The sequence below is a fragment of the Dreissena polymorpha genome, chromosome 8, assembly GCF_020536995.1.
Source record: "Dreissena polymorpha isolate Duluth1 chromosome 8, UMN_Dpol_1.0, whole genome shotgun sequence".
Lineage (NCBI taxonomy): Eukaryota > Metazoa > Mollusca > Bivalvia > Myida > Dreissenidae > Dreissena > Dreissena polymorpha.
Window position 1 is genome coordinate 22,232,964 of NC_068362.1, and position 19,073 is coordinate 22,252,036.

Below are 19,073 nucleotides of genomic sequence, written 5' to 3' on the forward strand. Positions count from 1 at the left end.
GAACACCTTGCTTAATGCATATGAACGAACTTTTGCGCAAGATGTGGCTGCTCTAATAGATCTACTTTAAGTTAGAATACCATTCTCATTGTTGTACAAGACGAGTGCGCTTTCCTCTGGGTACATATGACCCAATACATGTGCGTGAACTCTCGTACCAGATAAGCCTGTGCAGTCCCGCAGTCTAATATGGGATTACTCTGGGTAACTGCGCATAAACTCGATTTTCGCTAAAAATGACTTCAATAACACTACAATAGAAGCGGAAAGTATCGTTCCTGATCGGGCTGCACGGGCAAATCTGGGCAGACAGTTTACGCGCAAGAATTCATACCCGTTTTCCAAGAGCGAGGTTCAAATTAAATAGGCATTTGTCGCCAAAACAACGCGCAGGATTACGCAACTAATGGAGAACAGCACAGTCAACGAGCTCTTCGTGGGCCACCTATATCACTCCCGCTGAACTACGTTACAATGAGAGGTGCGTCTGTACGACAACGCGATACGGCGTCATAACTTCTAGTGCTGCACCGAATCCAAAATTTCAATCGGATCCGAATTCGAATCCAAAGGCTCGGATATCGAATATCGGTTCGAATCCTAATTTGAAAGTAAAAATACGCAAAATAAATTATAATTTATATTGTTATAACCAAAATTATGTTTTGAAACATCAGAACGTATATATGTCTTATGAGAAAAGTAATTAACTTTCAATTATTATTATAAACTTTACAGCTACTCATATTTATACTACTTTAGCAGCATTGGTAGATGCAGCTGCAGCCGCAACAGCAGTAGTGGAAGCAGAAATAATGACATCAAAAACAAAAAGAAATACTAAGTAGATGACAAAATTGACTTAAGTTGTTCGAAAAAAAAATTATACCAGGGTCCAGATTCCGCAAATTTCTCAAAATCGCACATACACAAAATAGTGTAAGCATTTTAACGACAAACATTAATAATAATGTCTTATATTAAACACATCTATGTCAGTCAGATATAATATGAATAACGCTGTATTTTAACAAGCAAAACACGCATCACACGCAATCTGCAATAAGTATCAATAAAATACTTCGTAACGACCACTTATAAGCCAGAATTAGTATGCTGATAAAACCCGCAATGCTTCCACACCGAGGATTTTAATTGTTTATGTGCATCGCGATTTTTCTTCTGCGCCATTTTGCACCATCGAAAACGAAAGTAGACTGTGTAGTACCAAGTTTTTGTCGAAAAAGTAGCGATAATTGTGACAAACTACATACCAGTCAGCCTTTCAAACAGAAAGAAACAATTTAACGAAACGTATTAGGGAGAAAGAAACAATTAACGCAAACGAAAGGTTAAACTCAAATAAGATCCGGATTCGAAACCGATTTTACCAATCACAGTTAGATCCGCGAATCCTCGTTTGGATCCGCGAATCTCGGATACTTTGGATATTCGGTGCAGCCCTAATAACTACAACGGTTACAGTGTCTTGGCAGTTATAGACATACACACGCGTTTACACGGGTAAATTCTTTGTTCAAACTTAAACGTAAAACGGTTTATGGCATTTATTTTTATGTGTTAATGTTTCTTTACTCGCTACCTAAGCTATCGAGACATATTCTGGTGTGAAATAATGATAAAAGAAAGAAGTTCAAGCTCATAACATAGAAAATCCAATAAATTCGTTGTTTCTGGCTTGCAGTTTCTGTCACGATGATTATTTTCAATGATTTGTATCAAGTTCAATTTTTTTACAAACATGTGATGCCCATGTTATAACTATTATTGGTGATTTCTATTCGATTTGTCAAAATAGTTGTAGCATGCCAACTCCGTGTACATGTTACGGTATCTTCTCTTACGACTAAGCCATGTTACGGTGTCTTCTTTACAGCGTTACAGCGCTTACAGGAAGTCAAATTTACAAACAGGGGAATTTCGTCCCACGATAGTAGCATTTTGGACGTTATCATTAACTGTTTAATGATATTGAAGTTTCTTCATGTACTTGTATGTTTAAAATGTGCTTGTTTTGTGCTAAATGTATGTATTACGAATTATGTAAATGTTTATAAAATGCAAATATTATATGAAATTTGAAATAATGATATGTGACTGAGTTTTGACATGATGAAATGTTTTGATTCTGTTTACCGTAATGCATTATGGCTGAAAATATACAAGGCCGGCATAGAAGGTAAATTGCTTAGAATAATAAAAAGTATGTATGAAAATGTTAAATCATGTGTTAAGCATTGTTCATCATACTCAGACTATTTTAACTACGCTGTAGGATTACGGCAAGGTGAAGTTATGTCCCCTTTGTTGTTTTCCTTATTTGTAGAAGACTTAGAAATGTTTTTACAGAATGACGTCTCTTCCGGCCTAAGTATTGATGACATTGTATTGATTTTGTTACTTTTCGCAGATGATATGGCTATAATTGGTAAATCGCCCGCGGAAGTGCAGAAACACTTGGATCTTGTTTCAAATTATTGTAAATGCTGGGGATTAAAGGTTAATACCGATAAAACTAAAATAATGGTGTTTCGCAAACGGGGTAGATTATTGCCATCTGAAACATGGACATTTGAAGGTCAGCAAATAGAAGTAGTAAATGATTTTAATTATTTGGGAACTGTTTTTAATTACACTGGAAATTTTAATTTAAATCAGGAATATTTATGTGGAAAAGCACTTAAAGCTATGAATATTTTATTTAACAAATGTAAAGAGTTTGACTTAAAACCAAAAACACAATTCCAGCTATTCGATGCCTTTGTTGGATCCATACTGAATTACGCATGTGAGATATGGGGTAAAGCAAAATCCATGGAATTGGAGAGGATACACTTAAAGTTTTGTAAAAGATTGTTAAACGTTAAGCAAACTGTATGTAATGCTGTAGTGTATGGCGAGTTAGGAAGATACCCACTATTTATCCATAGATATGTTAAAATGGTTAAATATTGGTTTAAACTTATTGAAACTGATAACATAATTTTAAAATCGATTTATATACAAGCATTAAATGATTGTCAAAATGGTCGTTCTAATTGGGTATCTAATGTTAAACTATTGTTAGACACTTACGGTTTTTCATACGTGTTTAATAATCCAAGCTCCGTCGATGTTAAAATAGTTATACCACAGTTTAAAACTGTTGTCATTGATACTTATAAACAAGAGTGGTTTCGATCCATTGAAAATAGCTCTGTTTTAGATATGTACCGTGTGTTTAAGTCAACATTTGTATACGAAAATTATTTAGATTTATTACCTAAATCACTAAGACACTATGTCGCAAAGCTTCGATCTTCCAGCCTACCACTGAGAATTCAAACTGGAAGATATGCTGGTCAAAATATACCACGAAATGAACGTTTTTGCCTTTGTTGTAACGAATTAGATATTGAAGATGAGTACCATTTTGTCTGTAAATGTCCATTATACGTTGATGTTAGAAAAAACTATTTAAAGAAATGTTATTACAATAGGCCTTCTGTTTACAAATTCCACCAGTTGCTGAATACAACGAATAAATTTGAACTTATTAAGTTAGCCAAATTTGTAAAAGAAGCTCTGATTTTAAGAAATAATATTACTAATGCTGTTAATCAATTTATATAGCAATCCTCCATATATTACCTTGCCTTTTCGTAACCGTATACGATGCTGATTATGTTATTGTTACTACTATGTTTATCTCTGTAACTTTTCCTAAACGTATACGATGCTCCTTATGTTTATATTATTACTATGTTTATCTCTGTGACATAATTGTATGTGAAATATCTAGTGTTTAGACGATGTACACTGTGCAAGTCTGAATAAATATTTGTCTTGTCTTGTCTTGTAATTGAAATGTGTCTACACTGTTGTACATTGCATGTTGTAAATTATGTAAATGTATATATGAATAATTAAATAAAAGAATAAAAACTTACTGATATATTATTGAAATGTTTCTTCACTGTTATTTATTACATGTTATTAGATGTTGTAAATTATGTCAATGTATAATCAAAAATTAAAGGAAATAATAACAATTATCATGAGTTTATTTCTGTTATGCACAATTTGTAAAAAAGTGCATTCCTTTAATTGAGTAAATCATTAACTTAATTACCCAGTTACTTATTACCTCAATGACTGTAAAGAATTAAACAGGAATGTACACAATATTTCACACATTCAATAACATATTAAGGTCATTTAAATGCAAGACTTCATTTTGGGTATTTATTTGTATTTCTTTATGGCGTTTTTTAATCAATCAGTAATACAATTTTTAAAGATTTGGTACATTTATTTTTAGATAAAATAATAGTAAATATATTTAAATAAAGACTGAATTAATCCTAGAATCGCAAATTCATTCATATTTGTTTATGTGTTTTTTATAAAACAGTACTACAATATTTTACAAGACTTTGAACATTTGTTAGTAGCATTAAACTCAAATTGAAGATCTTCTATTAATGCAATCTTTATATCAACATTTATTTTTTTTTTTAAATAAATACACAAAATCTTAAAAAAATAGTATTGATTTATTTAAATCGTAAATTTACTTTCAATAAAGTTACATTTTAAATATAATATACATGTTTTTTGGTTTGGTATTTAAAAACTTCAGTGGAAGCTCATTCATGCTGCTAAATTTTTTACTGTAGGCATTGCATTAATTAATCAATTAAAAATCAATGACCAGTTTGCAAATATATGCCCCTGGTGTAAGCCAATAATAGGTGTCATTAACATTTCATTGTTAGTATACCTCTATAAAGATCCTAAACCTCCACAACATTTACTTTATAAATACAGTTTACCGAACTTGTTATTTACCGAAACCTCTAATATCCGTCGATACTATACCGTAACCTTAAACATGTTGTAGTAAATGCACTGTAACACTCTCTGTAAGACGACGTAACATTTTAATTCATCAGAATTTATCTCGTTACACTTACATGCAGTTAGTTTCGAGACAGATTTACTAAATATTCTTTTTTGCTTACGTTTGTTTGAATTTTCTTCTGTTTAATGTCAGACTTTGAATTAAATTGCACCAATAGATTTTATGAGTTGTCTATACAGGTCTGTAAAACGTCCATTTTATCGATAACATAGGAATAAATTGCATGGCACGTTATGAAAGAGGAACACAATATCCGTATTTAAATAAGCATGGCCTTAGACATAAAAAAACTATTCAAATTTACCGTTATTTACCATTTATTCTAACGAAGTCCCGTATCTTCAACAAACTGTGGAAAGACGCCGTAACCGTTGTAGTTATGACGCCGTATCGTGTTGTCGTACAGACGCACCTCTAATTGTAACGTAGTTCAGCGTGAGTGTATATACTCATAACGTTCTCTGATAAATATGACTTATGGCGATGCTGTTCAAAATGATCCAGTTCACGCAAAAATGGGTCATTGTAGATCGAGACAACCATAGGAAATAGGCGTAGTCTGGTCATGAGCTACACTATCCACTAATGACACCGCGAAGCCATCTGTTACGCGGCTCGAGTGCTTTTTTCCTTAATTAGCCCGAGCTTGTTTGCACATCGTTGACGCTTATTTTATCAGTAATCATGCATCATAAAAGTACATTTTATCACGATTTACATCATAAATAAAAGAGTTTAGTCAATTTTTCATAAAATTCGATGTGTTAAACCTATAGAGTGCATTTAGATTAATCTATTATTGTACATTACAGCGATACTTTTTTTTAAAGAAACACTACTGACGTTAATCCGAGCAAATATCAATTTCCTACACAAATACATTTCAAAGTGCCATTGATTGAATAATTGTGACAACAAAGGTTAGTTTACCATTCGCCGTGATGTGTCTTACTTGGCTAAACCGCGTGTGTTTATGATTTGCATTTGAAACGTTGTACGTTGTATGAAATCTGAAAGACGTCCATTGCACAAAAGAAAGCGCACTGTAGTGTTGTTATCGTAAATTGGAGGTTTTTTCTGTTCATTGTATCTCTTATACTCTTCTTTAAAATAGCTGCCTGACTCCTGGCGGACATTTCCATTTTGTATTGGTGTTATGTGGCGGACATTTCCATTTTGTATTGGTGTTATGTGGCGGGCATTTCCATTTTGTATTGGTGTTATGTGGTGAGCCGAAAGGCAACATAAATGGTAATTTACTAACGTGTGTCAAATTACGCTAAAAGAGGCGTTATTTTGGAATAAAAGCGACGATTGTTGAAAGCAATCTGTACACCAAGGAGCCATTTATTGCACTTAATTGATTGTCGACTGACCGTATGGACGCATTGAAACAGACGCAGAGTCCTCTCGGACTCATAGTGGCTAGAGATATTCTCTTCTATGCAGATAGAATCATCACTTTGGGATAAGATGGCTTAAAGGGATCTTTTCACGCTTTGGTAAATTGACAAAATTGAAAAAAGTTGTTTCAGATTCGCAAATTTTCGTTTTAGTCATGATATTTGTGAGGAAACAGTAATACTGAACATTTACCATGGTCTAATATAGCCATTATATGCATCTTTTGACGATTTTAAAACCTAAAAATTATAAAGCGTTGCAACGCGAATTGATTGAATAATTTGGAAAGTTCTGTTTTTGTCGTTAAATTTTGTGAAACTACGAAGATTGCTTATATAACGTATAAAATACGTCAAGTATGTGTACTCGGCGGAATAGCTCAGTAGGCTAAAGCGTTTTTACTTCAGGACTCTGGCAGGACTCCAGGGGTCACTGGTTCGAAATCTGATCCGGGCAATGTTCTTTTCCTTTTTTTATTTTTATTCTTGATTTTTTACTGGAGCTTTTACGATCCAATGTTTACAATTATCAATATAAAGCATTTAATGAATAAGTTAAAAAAATGCCAAAATCTGTGAAAAGGCCCCTTTAATGTCAAAGAGATAATTTATCAAAATCAAAGTTTTTGCCAATCAAACAGATTATACTATTTGACACAAATACATCACTTGATATTTGATACATAACTTTAATGGAAATTAGCACTTTTCGTACCGCTCACAATTCTTACAGTTATTTTTCAATTGTTGTTTTAATATGAGCCGCTCAATCAAGAACTTTCTCCAAAAATAATAACGATTATAAACGAGTAAATACCGAACGTTGTGTTCTGTGGATACTGTAAATTATGTCGGAAGTGAATGTTTGCACTGTTGACAGATGGTTTCCCAATTATGTGTACACACTTCTCGTTCCCCTAGTGAACGAATTCCGGTTAATGAGCGTTAAAGCAATTAGTAATTAATGGTCTGTTTATCTTTATAATCTCTATTCGTTCAAAAGACTTTTCATCCGCCCCGATTCTTTATATTTGTATTACAAAAAATCGACGTTGTCAATGGATTCTTCATTTTACGGTAAACTATAATAATTTTAAAAGGTTTATGACAGTTGTGTATTTTGTTCATTTTCTAGAGCTTAGCATAGGTTGACTTACCCGGTTTATTGATTGATCACTCCGATAATAATATATAAATGCAATATTCAACAATAAATCATTGATAAGTTTTTGGAGGTCAAACTCATGATGTATTTCCCTATGACAAAGTATTGCAGACAAGTTACTATTGTACATGTATATTTGATAATTTTTGTTTTATAGATTTTAATGTTTAAACGTTCAAATCATCGTCGAAAATTAATCAATTAAAAGCAGCTGTACTTGCGAAATAATGTAAAAAGAGCAGCATAAAAAACAAATGTTGACAGAGGAAGGCTTCGTTATAATGTCCTTTGTGAAGAAAGAAGTATAATGGCGATAATGTAACTATTTATTTCCACGTTTTCAGCGTCTTCCTTTCAAGTAAATCCTTTATATACCAAAGGAGTTATGTACAAAAAAGACAATTGAAGAAAAGTCAAAACAAGCGTTACAAATTACAAATATAAACATATTACAAGCGTCATCTTTTAAATTGGATTTCTGCAATATTAATGGAGTAATATAATGCACAAATCATAAAAAAAGTAAAAAACACGTACATATTGCAGTCACAGTCAGTTGACTGGTCATATGAAGTTTCAATCGTTTGCTATATGCCCCTTAACATAAAATTTAGTGTAAACCATATGTCGCGTTGTAACCTTTTTAGTCAGCTATTCAACGTAATTCGGCATGGCTTTAATGGCGATCGATTACAGAGCTTTCATGTCAAAAGTCACCACAATATACGATCGCAAATATATTTAATTGCTTAGCAATGTCTTTCTCCTATTCCAATTTCCGCCCTACACTGAACGTATTCAACACAGTATAAGGTTCTTGCAGTAGACATTTGATTGGACCGTGTGTGTGTTGTTTACTTATATTTATAGAACAATTGTTTGACGCTGTTACCACTTATAAACTCTTTTCAGATATCGTGTTTATTGTGGTTATCGTTTAAAGGTTTATTGAGTGGCGTGGTGGCATTCTATATTGATTATCGATGTTGATTAGTTTCACATAACGCTGCTTGTCTTCACAATTATAAAACCACTTCCCGCGTCAGCCACACTTTGTATTAACTAAAGTATTCTAAACGTTGTTTGACGTTGCGATATTGGTCAAATTAGATCGAGTATCAAATATTTCTTGTCGCTGTTAAAGTGATTTACTGTAACACTGTGACTTACCCTACTTCGTGAGAAAAAACTTGCATTGAGTTCAGTGGAATGATGTAGCAAATATCGAACTTTCAAACAAACCAACTATGAAAAAAAGACATTATCTTTCGATAACATCTCACACAACGATCTTCACAGATACAGTATTTGAATAGTCTTTATATCTTTATTCTGCTTATGACAATGAAGTTCATACTTGTTGTGTTGTGCATTGACACGTTAGATCTAAACTCTCATATATCAATACATAGCATTATCAACAATTATAAAAATTATGTATGATATTGTTTCATACGTTATACCGATTATCCAATCCAACCTAATTCATCATAAAATAATACAGTATGTTAATTGAACTATTATCTAATATCAAAACCGCGGCATCTGATAGAATGGCCCGCACACGGCTTTCATTAAAAGGCCATCACGATAAAACAAGCATATAAGTTTCAAGCTGGTTTACCCCGATGAGACCCCGATGCTTTTATGGATCAGTGGCAATATTCCGACCTTCATTTGCATTAATATCCAAGGGAACGAACGCGTGTTTAGACAATGCAATATTAACTTTATAGATAAATGGTTGAGTTGGCTGGAGCATAATGCTTACTGTATATTGCGCTACCTACACATTGCGATTGAGCACGATACTATGCTATCTTTCATTATGATTATTAAATTTAGTGAAGTCAGCGCACACATATCGAGGAACGAGAAGTAGTTTTGTTGGTTAGTGCATCACCCTATGGTAGGTTATACGCCGTAATATAACACTTACTGTCCTTCCAAAGCCTCTATTGTGACAAGAAAAACAGCTCAGCTCTGATCGCCCAAAATATATTTAGCTTTCGAAACAAATCAACTTAACAAACGTATGTGTTTTACCACACGCTATATCAGAATTGACTCATAATCACTTCCAATGGCGATCAATGAAATAGTATTGTACTGCATGCAATGGCAAGCTTTTGCACCTCTGTTATGGTATATATTGGAATGTATATATTTCAAAACAATATGTGTACCAACAAAGTTGTTGCGAGAATTATAAAAGGGGTTTTATCCAGTCGGATCAGAAGTTTCAACAAAAGTACCATCCAGAATCCATTTACATAAACAACCGAAACTGCTCAAATCAGAAACTGACTTTCTAAAATGCTTAATCTAATTAGTTCACATGGTTTGTTACTCACATTGTTCGTTGTTTGCGTGCATTATGACGTTATGAATATTGTACGAAATCAAAGCATGTGTATCATTTAAACAAAATGAAATAGGGAAATGCAAATGTATACCTGTTACACGAAAAAACGAGTATTGATTGCTTGAGCTATTTAATCACAATTGTGGTTACGCTTCAGGCACTGGACGCTTTAATATGGGGGGAAAACATACTTGCAATAGTGGGTCCTCATAATATTCAGTAGTTTATCTACAAATTAAGCTCTTTATAGTGTTGAATGCATTATAGGCTGTTCTGTGTTGGACATTATAGAATCTTGATACTTATAAGCTATATTTGATACATGATTGCTCGATGGACGCGCGTTAATATTATTACAGCTGTACAAGTCAAAGTATGTGACTACTTACTCATTAACACACGTCCTTTAATTATGCTGTCTTAAATGTGCTATGTTTTGTAGTAATACATATTTGTCCTTCTTTTTCTTTAGCAATCGCTTTATAATACTTCAAAACGTTAAATAGTGTACACAATACTAAACAAAAACAAAACAATAAGTCATGGGAAAGATGCCTTCGAAAACTTCCTACATGAGGTGTACATGAAATTAAAAACAAGGACAATTTGTTCCAACTTTGCTGATTTTTACTGACTTTGTCGTAATTTTTACAAACATGTTTCATGATAGAACATTAAATTTGTGAAAAAGTTCTCAATGAAGTTGCTATGTAAACCTTATTTTTAATGTCGAGCGCAACACATTAACCCAGCACTTCTCTCCGTATAAACAGAGTACTAAAATGTGGCCAACGCCATAAAATACGGTCAGACTTATACACACATCAAAATAAACAAAACTTTGATAAGATAACACGATGTCACTTTTCCTATTGTTTGCGTTATTTTGTTAAATAACTTATGTATAAATTGCAGTTAGCAAATCAATCATTAACTAAATACAATGGAATATGGTTTTAAAAGTGAAACTCTCTGTTGATTTACATAACATGCATAAACCTCTAGATCAATCGTTTTTATTGTATCGATGTTCTAAATTAACGTTATTTTTGGCTTATGTAGTTGTTCGTCATAAAGCCCAACAAATCATGTCCTTTTCATAAAATATAGCTGCGTTGAAAAAATCTGAAATGTATATGGTTGTGCTCTGTGAAAATGATGTGTAATGCATGTGCGTAAAGTGTCGTCCAGGTTAAGCCTATGAACTCCTCACAGGCTAATCAGAAACGACTCTTTCCGCCTAAACTGGATTTGTGCCAAGAAGAGACCATTTAAGCGGAAAGTGTCATCTCCTATAAGCCTGTGCGGCCTACACATGCTAATCTGGGCGACACTTTACGCACATGCATTAAACCCTTTTTTCACAAAACACGGTCCTTATATATTATTTTTTATGCTGGACTGAGTTTTGCAGAAGTGATATGTTAGTTAACATGTCTATATGATTCTATTGTCATAGGTACCTCATGCAGCGTCGAAAGAGCAATTAAAGCTGCAAATACTACTAGCAGCGAATTATAAGTACTGTACGTGATATTTAGTGTCATCTGTTTATCTTTTCAGACGTCTCCTTATTCGATCTTTATCAAGACTTTGATAAGCATTTCAACTGTGATATTAATGACACTCATCCTTGCATATCATGCCCTTGAAGTTCAGGTAAATATTTGATCAATACTATTTTCAGTCTCTGTCCCTATGCTTTTTAATTATTAATCTTGGTTATTTGGTTGCAGTATCGGTATGGCCTGTTTTAGACAGGGTGGACGAGGGCTGTGTCCCGTTAAACAAAGTCGTATTTTATTATTAATACAAACGTGTAATGTAAACTTATCATGCACTAGTATTATGTTATATTCGAAGTAGTTTAACTGTTAAGGATTATATTGACTGCTCTTAGTATTTCAGTTTATTTCACACTCAATCTTTATGTACAGAACATATGCTTTACTTAGTTCTTTCGAACAATCATACTCATACCATGAAAGAACTATTACATTGACTGACAGCTTCTTCGAATTTCCAGCTATTTGCGGTAGATAATTGTGTAGAAGATTGGAGGGTGGCGATTTCGCCGAGAAGAATTGCTCAATTGACACTGGAAGTCATAGTGTGTGCTATTCACCCGATCCCGGGGAATTTTATGTTCACATGGACGGCAATGCATCACGATGGAAAGTACATGCTTCAAAGCGATGTCAGCGTTGACGTTTTGTTGTCGTTGCCCATGTTTCTACGCTTGTATCTGATTGCACGAGTGATGCTTCTTCACTCAAAACTGTTCACGGATGCTTCTTCAAGAAGCATCGGCGCATTAAACCGAATACACTTTGACACAAAGTTTGTTCTTAAGACCCTAATGACGATATGCCCAGGGACGGTGCTATTGGTCAACATTCTCTCCCTGTGGATAATAGCAAGCTGGATAGTACGGGCTTGTGAAAGGTAAGTAGTGAAATTATGTGTTACCCTGGCTAACGTTATTCATGTATGTGCTTAACGATGTACTTTTTTGAATTTAAAGTAACAGTTTTAACAGTGCAAGGAATTTGTAACCAAAAAAATCACCTCTCCGTTTTTTATTAAGCGCAAACCGAGCGTAAGTAGTTTTGACCCCTACGTTTTTAAATGTTTAGTTTGCAGACTTTGCTATTTCAAGTTGCAAGTTTTAAACATCGACTGTATGATGCATGCGAGTTTGTTCGTAGTTGATTATATGACGTATTTAATGAATGTGTGATGTGTGTTTGTTCTCGTTTTGTTATATAATTATACGAATGCGTTTTCGTTATAGAAGTTCCTTTATATTAAATAAAAATATTTATTCGATTATATATATGTTCCAGCTTTAATAATAACAATAAAATACCAGTGTCTGATGCGCCATCAAGTCGTATATTTGATTTTATAGATCATCTATTATGAGTTAATCCTTGTTCTTTAAACAAACAAAAAACCAAAATAGTATATATGTTCGTGTATAAAACGGGAGAAATAAATATCGTCTATACATAGTCCGAATAATGCTGGCATTAACAGGACCATTGAAGTGGTTAGTTTTGGACTAAACAAACCAACACAACCTGTGCGTTTAAAAAAAAATATAATATATTACCCGATTTCGTATATTTAATTCAGTACTTAATTTTTGGAAGATAGGAATACGATAATGCAATTAATTCAATTTGCAAAAAAGCATTATTGGCAGTGATGCATGAAAATGAAATGACAGTAGCTTTTTGCATATTTTCTTTGGGATCTTTTCGTTTTTTCTTACTTTCATTAAAGTTTGGTGTTATATCATAACAACTTGTTATGCAAATCATATAACAGATTAGCACGTCACCTCATTCTAACAGAATCATGTTCTAAATATTGCATACATTTCTGTGTGATACAGGTAAATGCATATATCAATGGGCAAGAGAAATTTATTTTATGCATACACACATGATTGTTTTGTTATTGCTATAAGAAAGCTGGGCCTCATGTATACTCATTGTTAAAACGTGTATTTACCAAACAGTTCATTATAAAATCAACATGGCAGCACATTATGACACCTGTTCACCAACATAATGATGATAATACTCATCAATCATTAATGACGTCAATTTTATGACGCCATCATACACCGACGTATTTTCGCTAAATAATATGTATTTATTTTCCAAACACATATAATGAAATAACAGTATTTTGCTTGCGGGTAAAGCTTCAGTGTTTATTTTACTCGTGTTCATAGAAAAATGTATTTGAAGTCGTTGCTACTCTATTCTTAAAATAGGCCGAAAACTCGATCATTTCACAAAAGCAACAGATATCTTTTATATACAAACACCTTCTTGCATTCTTAATGTATCAACAAATCAAATATGCATGAAATTCGGTTTTTAATATCACTGCAGGGTCACATTTATACCATTGTATTGTTCAAAAGCATGTTTTTCTTGTTTATAAGTACCGTTTTATTTGGGCCATGAAATGTAAATTAAGAAATGTTATAAGTACTTATTCTATCACCAAGGCAATCAAAACGACGACGATCAACTGTGTATATGTGTTAAGTTTCTTCAGTAAAAATGGTACATGTTGTTTTATGTTTGCAGTAGTTTGGACCCGGTTCAACATGCCAACATTCTGAACTCCATGTGGATGATCGCCATCACGTTCTTGTCTATAGGGTACGGCGATGTAGTGCCGAACACGTATTGCGGCAGAATTATTGCTATTTCAACAGGTGTTATGGTACGATACACTATAATTTTAGTACTGATTGCAATAAACACAATCAGTTTTTCACAATTTTGTTGGGAACATAATGTCCACAAATAGGTCTTACATTTGGGACAAATACGCTTTAAATGAAGAAGAATTTCGGACCAAAATTGACCAAAAACCTTGACCTGTGAAGTTTTCATGCACGCCATATCTTCGTTCATTTTGTATTAAACAAATAAAAGTAATAGCAACGAAAACGTATTATATTCTTATCATTTCACGAGCCAAATTATAGATTTATTATATATTGGGGGCGTACCATTATGTACGTGTATGTTAATACCCATATGTATGTTTGCTTGCTATAGGGTGCGGGTTGCACTGCGCTGGTCGTTGCGGTCTTAGCCAGAAAACTGGAACTGAGCAAAGCGGAAAAACACGTGCATAACTTCATGCAGGATACACAACTCACCAAAAGGGTGAGAATTATACCCAATTATAACTATATATATATTATGTATTCCTATAAGTATTCAAGCAGTAGTTGACGCATACGAAGTACACGTAATAGCAGATTTTTGTCGCGTTTGTAGACGATGAAGAAAATATATGTTTTTGTAACACATTTTCAGTCAGGCTGCTGTAAAAAATTTGAGCAACTGTGAATATGTTATCAATTAAATGAGTAATGGAAGAAAACAAATCAACAAGTACTGGTATGCAGTGACACCTTTTTGAATTACATTACAGCTTAAAAATGCAGCCGCCAACGTTTTGAGAGAGACTTGGCTGATTTACAAGTACACAAAACTGGTGAACAAGATGAGTGCAAGCAAAGTCCGTTCGCATCAGAGAAAGTTTTTACAGGCAATTCATTGGTAATAAATTACGTTTTTTTCTATATCATCGGGAAGTTTCCAGATATTAAGAACAAATTATGCATTTCTTTTGAGTATTGGATTTTTGTTTTATTTCATACACATGATGATATGCCACTATAGCTTTAATTCACGTTCGTTACGTGATTTGTTTTTCAGAGAATAGTAATGTCTTTTATATAATGTTACGCGCTTGAACCAGCTATGTTAAATTGTGTTAATCATACATTATGAATTGTAATTTACTTGTTTCAATGTTTGCTTGTTTTGAATTATGCATAATGCGAATACGTTTACAGTTTACGTGGTATCAAAATGGATCAGCGCAAGCTAACAGAGAACCAGAGTTCGTTAGTCGACATGGCAAAGGTGGGTGGCATGATCATTGTCGTCAATATTACCATGCATAATCCAACGTCTGTGTTATTCAATGGTCAGATTCCATCTAGCGAGTGACTTTACCATGTAAATCATTAATGGATTGAAATTATTGTTTTATGATTCACGTCCATAGAGTTACAAGTTTCATCTTTCTCATTGCGCGTGTTTTTATTGTTGGTTGCTGCCTTCGAAAGTCTTTAGACTCGCGTTTTACCTCAAAAGATTTCGCCTTAACTATATAGGTTGGTTTGGTCTTTATATCTGTGTCCAATATGACTCCATCTCGTAAATTTCATTTTGATATATGAACAATATTTCGCTTAGGTGCTACACATTTGATCGTCATTTCCTTCTTATGCTGTAAGCTTATATTCACTAATTATCCTTTTCCTTTCCGTTTATATATTAAATGCGTTGCATTGTTCTAAATTTACAACTTAATTTCTAAAGATATTTATTAAAATATATTAAAAACGATTATAAATACAGTATATAAAAGGAAAGTGAAAAGGAAAGATTATTTTTCATGCAAGGTTAGGAAAAGGATACGGGTGAAATATATTAAACATAAATATTATGTAAACATAAAGGATTTACCTGCGCACGTTTTTACGTAACTTAACCCATTTATGCCTAGCGTCTAGAAAAAAGGCATTGGTAAACAGCGTAGAACCAGATGAGACGCCGCATGATGCGGCGTCTCATCAGGGTCTGCGCTGTTTGCTTAAATGAATTTCTGTAATAAATATTCTAAGTATAAAAATAAATATACTAGATATCCATATTTTTTTAATAAATAGATCCAATTTAGAAGGATGGGAGAGTCTACTAGGCATAAATGGGTTAGATATGATGGTAAAGCTATTGGTGTGCCTTTGTGCAGATATATTTCACCTGCTCCATTCCTTTCCTTGTAGAGTATAGGCGTAACTGGGCTAACCAACAGGAATAGTGTCTATATTTCAAAATCATTGCCTGAATATAAACAGGTTTGGTCAGTCGACAAACTAGCTAGAGCTGGCTACTAATGCCTTCGATATGTTTTGTATAGATCATAATGTCAGATATCCCCTGCTTGCCCCCATGTGTAACATGTAATAGCTTTATTAGCGTTATCCGGATCTCCTTAACTTTTGGGGAAAAACCATCTGTAGGTACCAAAAACGCTGATACATCATATCCTTCATAATAGTTGCAGATACATAATAACGGTTCATTCGGTATTTGATTTTGAAAGGATTGTAATGCATCAGCTTTTTTTGTTTATACAGAATAATGTGTTTTTCCAATATAAAGTACATTCCTGTGTAATTTAATAAGCACCCTACATTCTGTCATCCACCTGTAAAGATACCGCCTCCCCTGAGCAGAATGACTATGTTAGATATCCCGAACGTTTGTCGTTAGTAGCATTACTTTACCATTCCAATATAACACGGCTTATTTGTGTAGTCTTAATTTTGATATTGTACTTGTATTGCATACGAAGCCCACCTATATTTTTTTGTCCATAAAGAATGGCTATTTCAATAAATGTATTGTCAGTAATACTTGCAAGGAGTTGGTTCAAATTGAATGGAATTTTATTGGCGATCCTTCCAAAACTATAAACATGACTGTCAGACTGTGAGAAAAAATGTCTTAATTTCAGTATATGTGCGTGTTGAATATCATATTCAAAATAAATACATTAAAAACTAAATTAAATTATAAATATATGAAGTGTCAGATCCAATCAGGTTTTAACTACTTAATAAACTATATTTAAATCAAATCAAATTCTTAACATTATTTGATTGCGTTCCGTCGTATTAAATACAGAGCTCATGTATGCATGTAGCTTTATGCATACGTACGGTTACTTTTGTATGTTGTTGCTGTATTCGTATTACATAGTAATGTAATGTATAATTTTGCCGTTGTATTTAACTGAAATAAACAATTTGTGTTTACATGAATTGATTCAAGGCATCGTGTTGAAATAAATGCAACAACGGTAACTGGCTTTGAGTTTTATTTGTTAAGTTTTGTTTCAGGTCGGTAAAGTGAAGACTATTTTTTGACAGTCATGTATTATATCATTAAAAGCAGAAATTGTAGACTCAATTATATAAAGCTAAGTTCTGTTTAGTATCTTATTCAAACGCGTAGTATAACTATTGCTTAACTTCAGATCGTCACGTGCACACAATCCCATACCCATTTAAGACGTTATAACTTGTTTCAATACTATAGTGAACCTATCAACATATCTCAGAACATTGGAACAGTAGGTATGTTCAAATAAAAACTAAAAAAAGAAAGAATTTAAGAGAGATTTGTGTGTAAAACAGATAAAGCGTCAGCTATCAGAATACACGAATAAATGCCATGTTGTCACTTCAGACGCAGACGCACATCGAGAATATGATCGCGGACGTTGCCAGCAACACCGGATCGCTGGAAAAACGGGTCTCCAAACTCGAGGACAAACTGTTCGCTATTCAGGTACATTATATAAACAACCAGACATGTACCTGATGTTCTGTTTATTTTCTAAAAATACAATAAGGTTCTGTTCTTGGAAACAAACACAACAACACTACTACGTTGCAAGATAAAACATAATGAACATCAAATGAAGTAGTGTAAACAAACGAAATGATGCCATCGTTCCAAGCGAAACAGTTTCATCCCGGCCATGTTGAAATAAAGCTAACAGTGTTCATCGAGGTTTCATTTATATAACGCAGGTATAATGTTGGGATACACCTTATTACAGTAGGAGGTCCTTAATTTATTGCAAACCATTTCCAAACCATCTGACACAGCACAATAATAGAGTCGTGTTCTGAGAAAACTGGACATAATGCATGTGCGTAAAGTGTCGTCCCAGATTAGCCTGTGCAGTCCGTACAGGCTAATCAGGGACGACACTTTCCGCCTAAACTTGATTTTCGGTAAGGAGGGACTTCCTTGAAACTAAAAATACCATTAAAGTGGAAAGTGTCGTACCTGATTAGCCTGTGCGGACTGCACAGGCTAATCTGGGACGACACTTTACGCACATGCATTAAGCCCAGTTTTGTCAGAACATGACTAAATACTTGACACTAAACAATTCAAAACATGAAAAAACTTGGGCCATGGCCTTGAGACATACTTTTGATGTTTGAACATCTAATGGCCATTGTTAGTACAATCGATGATTTGTCTTCATAGTTCGACAGTCAGTGATGGACATAACGCTTGTTTTGAACGATGTAAACCAATTCTGTCCAAAACACAATAATGTATGCGTTTATTATTATAAAATTATGTTTTTGAAGTAGAAATTAACGATTGAATACTTACATTTATGCTGATACAAATGACTTATACTTAACACTTAGCACGTATTACTTATGTAATACAGAATGATCCTTGATAAACGCAGTCAGCATGAGTTTCACAAAATAATATTACATCCGTAAATAATGATTTAAAATGCTTCATTGATATCGTTAATATAACGCATATGAGCCATACAAGATTTGTCAACTATACCTTATTACCTGTAAGTATATAGCACCAAAACAAGAGAACAATGTGTATTTATCTGAACAAATGATCTCTTTACTTTTGCTTTACTTTCTTAAAATGAGAAAATAACATTTCTCAGCATTCTGACTTTGTTCCAGTTTAAACACTCTCTTTTGATTTCACCAATGCATTAGATAATGCCCACGTTCTCCAATCGTGTTTCCGTGAAAGCGTG

General features: G+C 33.5%; 1 protein-coding gene across 1 annotated transcript in view; it reads left to right on the forward strand.

The window, feature by feature from the left end:
• Positions 1-19,073, forward strand: part of LOC127840830 (small conductance calcium-activated potassium channel protein 2-like) — a 41,486-nt gene that overhangs the window by 17,177 nt on the left and 5,236 nt on the right. Inside the window, exons 2-8 of the mRNA XM_052369256.1 lie at positions 11,421-11,516; positions 11,884-12,302; positions 13,967-14,105; positions 14,447-14,557; positions 14,829-14,956; positions 15,256-15,325; positions 17,723-17,824. Coding sequence (XP_052225216.1) covers positions 11,421-11,516; positions 11,884-12,302; positions 13,967-14,105; positions 14,447-14,557; positions 14,829-14,956; positions 15,256-15,325; positions 17,723-17,824 — 1,065 coding nt within the window. The remainder of the gene's footprint in view (positions 1-11,420; positions 11,517-11,883; positions 12,303-13,966; positions 14,106-14,446; positions 14,558-14,828; positions 14,957-15,255; positions 15,326-17,722; positions 17,825-19,073) is intronic.